The 7,833-nt window shown below is 53.7% G+C and overlaps 2 protein-coding genes across 3 annotated transcripts in view; one reads left to right on the top strand and one right to left on the bottom strand.

Annotated features, from left to right (window-relative positions):
* Nucleotides 1-4,606, top strand: part of ERCC2 (ERCC excision repair 2, TFIIH core complex helicase subunit) — a 17,645-nt gene extending 13,039 nt beyond the window's left edge. For both annotated transcript variants that reach the window (XM_003799508.3, XM_023518938.1), the window contains 8 exons: nucleotides 519-582; nucleotides 1,040-1,161; nucleotides 2,817-2,909; nucleotides 3,008-3,080; nucleotides 3,296-3,366; nucleotides 3,529-3,672; nucleotides 3,806-3,949; nucleotides 4,472-4,606. In XM_003799508.3, coding sequence (XP_003799556.1) covers nucleotides 519-582; nucleotides 1,040-1,161; nucleotides 2,817-2,909; nucleotides 3,008-3,080; nucleotides 3,296-3,366; nucleotides 3,529-3,672; nucleotides 3,806-3,949; nucleotides 4,472-4,564 — 804 coding nt within the window. In that variant the 3' untranslated portion in view covers nucleotides 4,565-4,606. The remainder of the gene's footprint in view (nucleotides 1-518; nucleotides 583-1,039; nucleotides 1,162-2,816; nucleotides 2,910-3,007; nucleotides 3,081-3,295; nucleotides 3,367-3,528; nucleotides 3,673-3,805; nucleotides 3,950-4,471) is intronic.
* Nucleotides 4,607-4,727: 121 nt separating this feature from the next.
* Nucleotides 4,728-7,833, bottom strand: part of KLC3 (kinesin light chain 3) — a 9,202-nt gene continuing 6,096 nt past the window's right edge. The window contains exons 6-13 of the mRNA XM_012811200.2: nucleotides 7,291-7,378; nucleotides 7,113-7,214; nucleotides 6,452-6,625; nucleotides 5,710-5,800; nucleotides 5,615-5,632; nucleotides 5,404-5,530; nucleotides 5,136-5,199; nucleotides 4,728-4,912 (exon numbers count right to left, since the gene is read on the bottom strand). Of these exons, the coding sequence (XP_012666654.1) occupies nucleotides 4,841-4,912; nucleotides 5,136-5,199; nucleotides 5,404-5,530; nucleotides 5,615-5,632; nucleotides 5,710-5,800; nucleotides 6,452-6,625; nucleotides 7,113-7,214; nucleotides 7,291-7,378 (736 nt within the window). The 3' untranslated portion in view covers nucleotides 4,728-4,840. The remainder of the gene's footprint in view (nucleotides 4,913-5,135; nucleotides 5,200-5,403; nucleotides 5,531-5,614; nucleotides 5,633-5,709; nucleotides 5,801-6,451; nucleotides 6,626-7,112; nucleotides 7,215-7,290; nucleotides 7,379-7,833) is intronic.

Raw genomic sequence — 7,833 nt, 5'->3', positions numbered from 1 at the left:
AGCCCAAGAGCTGGAGGTTGCTGTGAGTTGTGATGGTACAGCACTCTACCAAGGGCAACAAAGTGAGACTCTGTCTCTATTAAAAAAAAAAAAAAAGATTGGAGTTTTCAGAGGTTTTTTGGCTTTTGGAATTGCCCTCAGAGGTTGTGAACTGGTAATGACCACATGGTGGTTTTGTGAGGGTCATGGGGGGATATACACTGTGGTAGGGAGAAGTGTCCTCCTGCAGCTGACTGGCCTGGAGGCTGGGGCTGGAGGGTAGCTGCTGGTTAGAAGTATGGTCAGACTCAATTCCTTCTCTGTCATTTATTTGCTGTGTGACCTTGGTCAAGTGACTCACCTTCTTTGAGCCCAAGTCATTTGTCCTTGCTGTGCAGATAACCGAGTAGCTGAGGAGTCATTAATGACATTGTGTTTATAAAAAGCTTAGAACAGCACTAGCAGGTGTTTAGCACTCACACATCAGCAGTTGTAGCTGCTCTGATTATACTTATGATGACCTCTGTTGCTCACTTCAGATCATTGGCCGTGGCAATGACCAGGTGGCTATCAGCTCCAAATTTGAGAGCCGGGAAGATATTGGTATGCTGCCTATGGGGTTGGTTTCCATGGGTTTGGAGAGGGGAGGTGTATCAGTCAGATGGGCTAAGTCCTGCTGCTGTAACAAATATTCCCCAATCTCAGTCCCTTAACACAGAGGTTACTTTTTGCCCATAGCATATGTCCAGGGGGCCTACTCTGTGTCTCCTCACTTGGGCACCTCTATCATCAGGCACATCAGTGTGATGTGACAAGAGTGATCATGGTGAATTGTGCACATGGTCACTTTGGTACTAATTTCATTGGCCATGGAAAATCATATGACCTTGCCTGCTTCAGGGGATAGGAGGCAAGAAGATAGGGGCCTGGAAGGAGAAATGGAGTATGCGTGAATAGCTCTACAGGTGACTTCAGTGGGGCTTCTGGGAACCCCAAGTTAAAGATGGTGAGGAGAGGAGGACCCAGGCCAAAAGAGAGTCCAACCTCTGACCTCTCACAGCGGTGATCCGGAACTATGGAAACCTTCTGCTGGAGATGTCTGCAGTGGTCCCTGATGGCATTGTGGCCTTCTTCACCAGTTACCAGTACATGGAGAGCACTGTGGCCTCTTGGTATGAGCAGGTAGGCCCAGCCACCGTGGCCACCCATTCTCTGGAAAGGTCTTTCAGCTCTTGGAGCTGTACCTGCGTGCTGGCTTCATTCCTCTTGTGTTTGCAGTGGTGTCATGTATCACATTAGTATGTCTGGGCAGTGTGTGGCATAGACAGCATGCAGCCTGGAGCTCTGCCTCTATCACATCAGGTTAAGAGCTCAGACCTCAGCAGCCTCTTGGGCTCTACCCTAAAACGCGAACCCCACTGCAGAGGTTACCACACTCACACCTTCTGGGCTTCTTGCCCATCCCTGCCTGTATCCTTCTAGCATATATAGCCCAGTGGGTATATATGGCTGTTAGAGGCAGGTTCTGGAAAATTAAGGCTAGCCTGAAACCTGGGCAAAGCCTCAAGAGTCTATAGGAGCTCCTTCTGGGAAGTGGGTGCAAAGGTCTTGGGACATTCTGGAAACAGGGCTCACCACCACAGCTAGGCACTGGGTGGCAGGCAGGATGTGGTTGGGAGAGAGGACTGCTCTGTGCTTTTTGCCTCTGAGCACAGCCCAGCTCTCAGGAGTAGGTTAAAGCAAGCCCTTCTCTAAGGTGAGATGAGTCAATTTGGTTAATCCAAGTTATCAGGGAATGGTGGGGGTGGGAACCTCATCCCTCACAGCCAAGATGTTGGTCTTTTCCACATAGTAGAAAGATGGCTGCTGACTGCTTGATCCTCACACCCTGGGTGTCTTTTGTGTCCTATTTAAGAGAGCCTTTCCTATCCCAATGTCATAGATAGGTTCCTATGTTTCTTTTCTTTTCTTTTTGAGACAGAGTCTCAAGCTGTCGCCCTGAGTAGAGTGCTGTAGCATCACAGCTCACAGCAACCTCCAAGTCCTGGGCTCAAGCGATTCTCCTGCCTCCACCTCCCAAGTAGCTGGGACTACAGGCACCTGCCACAACGCCTGGCTGTTTTTTAGTTGCAGCCATAATTGTTGTTTGGTGAGCCTGGACTGGATTCAAATCTGCCAGCTCAGGTGTATGTGGCTGGTGCCTTAGCTGCTTGAGCCACAGGCACTGAGTCAGGCTCCTATGTTTCTTTCTTGAAGCTTTGTGGTTTTAGTTTTCATATCTAAATCTATGAGGTACCTCAAATCATCTTTACATCTTTACATCTTTACATACCCCTACCTACATGGTAGGGGTCAAGGTTCCTTTTTTTCCCCAATGTGGAATTCACTTGCTCCAGTAGCATTTACTGGAAAGAGCGCTCTCCACTGAATTGCACATGTAACTATGTGTGCAAGGTGTTTCTGGACCCTCTCTGTTCTGTCCTACTGGTCTGTGTCTCTGTCCTAACACCCACACTGTTTCTATTACAGTGTCCTATCTGAAGTCTCAGGTCAGCTGCTGCCTAGGCCACAGTCAGTCCCTCCACCAGTTGCTGTCCTGATTGACCACATGCCTGCCTTACTTATCTGGTAGTAATTGGCTTCCCACCTGAATCACAAAAGAAGTGAACTTGGTCAATCCACCCCTTACCTCCCATGTCTCAAGAAGGACAAGCAGAGGCCCAAAGGGAGAAACTGGTTCTTGTTCAGGAGTCTGTGGCAGAATTGTAACCAGGATAGTTGTTCCCTGGATCTACCTTCAGCCAACCCCAACCCTGACCCCCTGGTGTCCTTCTTAGGGCATCCTTGAAAACATCCAGAGGAATAAGCTGCTGTTTATTGAGACCCAAGATGGGGCTGAGACCAGTGTCGCCCTGGAAAAGTACCAGGAGGTGGGTGTGGGGGTTGCTAGGAGACCAGTGGGGAGAAGGGCAGGGCTGAGGGGGCAGCTCTGAGTGACATAGCATGTATCTTGGCCTGTCCTCCCCAGGCCTGTGAGAATGGACGTGGGGCCATCCTGTTGTCAGTGGCTCGGGGCAAAGTGTCTGAGGGAATTGACTTTGGTGAGTGGACCAGGCTCCCCCTCCTCAAGCACCTGCATGGAACTCTGTGGAGCAATGCCTACCATGCTGCCTGCTCCCTTGGGGGACCACCCACCCACAGCTGGGCATGCTGAGGCCTCCCCTGCCCTCTGCCCATGGGCACCCTGTGGGAGCACCCTCTCTCCCAATTTAGCATGTGACCAGCCAGACCTCCGTCTCTCCCTCTGCCCACCTAGTGCACCACTACGGGCGGGCGGTCATCATGTTTGGCGTCCCCTACGTCTACACGCAGAGCCGCATTCTAAAGGTGAGCAGCACCTCGGCTCGGGGAGTCCAAGAAACAGATTGAAGTTAGGGTGTTGGGGCCTTCTTTCTCCCTTTTGTGGTATGTGGAACAGTTGTTTCTGGAAGGGACAGGCATACCAGGAAGGGAAACTCCTCCATTTCCCTAACTCCTCCTCCCCTGCAGGCCCGGCTGGAGTACCTTCGGGACCAGTTCCAGATCAGAGAGAATGACTTCCTCACCTTTGACGCCATGCGCCACGCAGCCCAGTGTGTGGGCCGTGCCATCAGGGGCAAGACAGACTATGGCCTTATGGTTTTTGCTGACAAGGTGCGCCTTTAGGGGGCCCCTGTGCCCCCACCTCAATCTCTGAGAACCAGTCTGTTTTCCCCCTGTGTTTTCCAGATGGGGCAGTGGCCTGGGTTCCCTCAAGTGACACCTTTTCCCCCCATTCTGGTCAAAGCGGTTTGCCCGGGTGGACAAGCGGGGGAAGCTGCCCCGCTGGATCCAAGAGCACCTCACAGATGCCAACCTCAACCTGACTGTTGATGAGGGGGTCCAGGTCGCCAAGTACTTTCTGAGGCAGATGGCACAGCCGTTCCATCGGGTGAGCCTTGCACCTACTTCCCTTCACCCTCCCAGGCTGCCTCCTCCAGGAAGGTCCCTTAGATTTCTCCCCACTCTCCAGCTAGCCTGCCCTCAACCAGTTTATTGTGCCACCATGAGTCAGGCCCTGGAGTGGGGCGTGAAAGGGGCCACGGATGCCAGTGGGTGGCTACAGTTATCCATGCAGTTGCTTGGGCAGCCCAGAGGAGGAAGGGTGAGAGAATTTGGGGTGAGGAGGCATCGGACACTTTCTGGAGAGGCTTTTGCTGGCTTTGGGAAAGCTGATCCTTCTTGGGCACGACACTCTGGCTCCCTCCCTCCCTCCAGCTTGTTCAAGGACAGCACACTCTGGATCATACGGATGTTTCCAAATTCAAACATCCTGTCCCAAAGTCCTCTTGTCCCTACTGGCCCTCGATTATTGGACCCCATGTCCCTGTCAGGGGCACTAGGGGAAGTGTAGCAGCTGTCTTGGTCTCCTGCCCTTGTGTGACTCCTTCTTTCTGTCCCTTCTTTCCCCCAGGAGGATCAGCTGGGCCTATCTCTGCTCAGCCTGGAGCAACTGGAGTCAGAAGAGACTCTGCAGAGGATAGAGCAGATTGCTCAGCAGCTATGAGCATGGGGGCAGGCCAGGGCCATAAAAGGTGTTCTGGTGACTGAGTTGTGCCTGGCCCTAGGTCCCAAGGGCTGGGGTTGTCTGAGACCCGTGAATGTCTTCGCAGGAAACCTCAGGCAGTTGTTCCTCAGTGTCAAACCTACAGCCTTTAATCACAGGGGAGGGTGGCAGGAAGCCCCATCCATGGGTACCCCCAAGAGGTTGGGGGAGTCAAGGAGACAGCAGAACCCCACCCAATCTTCCTGAGAAGCTGTGGCCTACATGGTCCAGGTAACTTTAGTGGGGGCTCAGGTCCTGGGTGCTGGTGCTGAGGGTCCGAGGGGCCTCTCCCAGGCGTCGGTTGGGAAACTGGGGATATTGGAGGGTAGGTGAGAAGCAGGCACAGCTCTGTCAGAGTTGCCACTGTGGCCCAACCTGACATCAATTTCTCTATCCCCCTGCCTCTACCCCATCCATTATCCTGTCCTGGGGTCTCTTCCAACACCAGCTCCTTCTCCTGACTCCTAATGCCAGCCTGGCTGCCCTGCCTTCATGGGCCCCATTCCATCCTTGACCAAGGTGTCCCTCTTACCCGAGTCCCAATGATCCTTGGGCCATCTGTGTTCAGCATGTTGAGTGACATGGCTCTCTTCATTCTGCAAAAGAGGGGGCCAGGGAGGGAATGAATGAATCCAGGAATGTCTAACTCCCACTCTGGAAAGGACCTTTCCAGCACAGAATTTGATCTCTGTGTGCCATGGGAAGTGGGAGCCATGGAAGGTTCTTGATCAAGGCAGGGAGTAGTGGGCTGTGTAATCTGCCCATGTTAGGGTTCTTTGCTGACCAGATCTGACACTCACCCGGCTGCCCCTGACACCCCCTCGCCTCGGAAACGGGAGACTAGCTTCTCACTTCCACGCCGGATAGACTCGCGAAGCTTGGAGAATGAGCTGCTGCGACGAAGGGTCTGGGGAGAGCATGGGGACACTGATCAGTCCTGAACCCATCCAGTCCCCATCACTGCCCCAAGAGCTGAAGCAATACCCCTTCTCACCTGTTGTTCTACATGACCAGCTGTGTTGGGGCCTCCTAGGAGAACAGATGAGGACACTGAAGTGGGGACATTGAGAAGGAACTTAGGAGGGAGGGCAGCGGCTGGGGCTCACCAAGAGGGGCAGGCAGGTCCTCTCTGCTGAGGATTTCCTTGTACAGCTCTTCTGCTTGCTGGTACTTGTTCTGTTTCAGGTAGGCTGAGGCCTACAGGGAGGGCATGTCTTAAGTGATCTTGCCCTAGTCTAGGAACTTAGGACCCCAAGTTCCTCCAGTCCCCAAAACAGCACTCTGTCCTCCTTTCTAAAGTACAGACCCAACTCTCCCCTGTGTAAAACCTTATCCTGGAACAGAGTAGGTTGGGACCCCAGCCCTACTTCTGCCTGTCCCTGAGCCTGTTTCCTGTTCCTACCTTAGGCCAGTGACACCACCCTTTTGTGCCTCAGTCTCCTCATGTGCACAATGGGGTGACAGTAGTTCCTACCTCACAGGGTCATTGTAAAAACGAGGTGGCACAGAACAAGGCTAAGCAGGGACTTGCCCATCATAAGCTCAATAAATAGCTAATAATGCCACACGACCCTGGCTAGTCTTGTCTGCTTCCTTTCAGTGGAACTGCTCTCTAGCTGCCATGGGCTTGTGTGTTTCCTGATGTTTCCATGTTCTCTGTGCTCAGTGACCTCATGGTTAGGACAGCTGGGAGGTGGGGTGTGGTAGAACACCTTCCCCAAGGGCCTGGCAGAGGGGGGCTCTTGGCCTTGCAATGCTCCACCCTCAGCATTCATCCTGTTCCCAGCCAATGGGGGGGTCCCCCTGGGGCAAGGGTGTCAGCCTTCCCTGAGCCCCAAAGGGTCTTACCAGGTTATTCTTAGTCTTGGCCACATTGGGGTCATGGGGCCCTCCTAGGGCCTCATAAATGCTCAGGGCGCGGGCATAGTACCGTTCCACATCCTCAAACTTGCCCTGGTTTTGGCACAGCAGGGCCAGGTTGTTGAGCTGCTTGGCCACATCTGGGTGGTCAGCACCTAGGACCTGGGGGTCAGGGGTCACAAGTCAGTGAGGTCATATAGAATTGATGGGCCACATAACATCACTGCCGTAGTTGGGGTCACAGTGATTATAGGATCAGAGTGGAGGGGTTCATGATGTTGGGGGCTGGAAGGCCCAAATTGTACACTTAAACTGGGGGATTACCAAGGTTAGAAGTCTTGGTTCAGAAACTTGGGGGTTATGGGGCCAAATGGATAGATCAAGTGCTGGAATTGTGCTGGTGGCCATGTGGGAGTGGAGGACATTATAAGAGGTCAGTCAGACTGGAAGATGACAGAGGGCCACAGTGGTAGATCATGATGATCTACCTCAAAGATCTAGCCTCAAAATGGAGCCTCATGATAGCAAATGCAAGGGGCACCAGAAGTCACAGGAATGCATGGAGGCACCCCAGGCTTAGGGTCGAAATATAAGTGCTCCAGGATCAATGGGAAAGGCCACTTAGGACAAGGAGGGATGGGGTTGGGACCTTCTCACGGATCTCCAGGGCCCGCTGGCACAGGGGCTCTGCCTCCCGGTAACGCCCACGCTTCCCATAGAGGACCGCCAGGTTGTTGAGGGTGGCAGCCACCTGTAGGGAAAGGAAGGTCCAGATTAGGGTCAGGCACAGCCCCACAGTCCCTCCTATCTCCCTGGGGCCCACTCACCGCGGGGTGCTCTGGGCCCAGTGTCTGCTCCCGGATCTGCAGGGCATCATGAAGAAGATCTGTGGCTTCTTTGTACTTGTTCTGGTCCCTGTGGGGCAGCCACAGGGAGGGAGAGGGTTGGGGCAGCTGGGGCCACAGGGGCCTGGGTGAACTCAGCATGGATGGCACCATTGGGGGTGCTTTGGGGGGTCTCCCCACACTTCCAAAGTTTAGCAGTAGGTCCTTACACCTCCAGATCTCTGCCAAGTCTCTGGCAGGTCTCATCCCCACTCCCTGCCTGGGCTCTGTTCCCCTTTGTCTGGGTCTCAGTGACCTTTCCAGATCTCTGTCCCCCTGGCTCCCTCCCTATATGTATCTCACAGGAGGGGTATATATGTCTCACAGGAGGGGCTCTCCCTCCCTCATCCATTCTGGCCCCGCCCTACTCCATGTTAGCAGAGGAGGCACTAGTCTTTCCACTTGTGTCGAAAACAAGTCCCTGGCTCGGCGCCTGTGGCTCAAGCGGCTAAGGCGCCAGCCACATACACCTAAGGTGGTGGGTTC

Source organism: Otolemur garnettii, unplaced genomic scaffold (assembly GCF_000181295.1).
Source record: "Otolemur garnettii isolate 467f Iridium unplaced genomic scaffold, OtoGar3 scaffold00152, whole genome shotgun sequence".
Classification (NCBI taxonomy): domain Eukaryota; kingdom Metazoa; phylum Chordata; class Mammalia; order Primates; family Galagidae; genus Otolemur; species Otolemur garnettii.
This window is presented reverse-complemented; position numbering and strand designations above follow the sequence as displayed.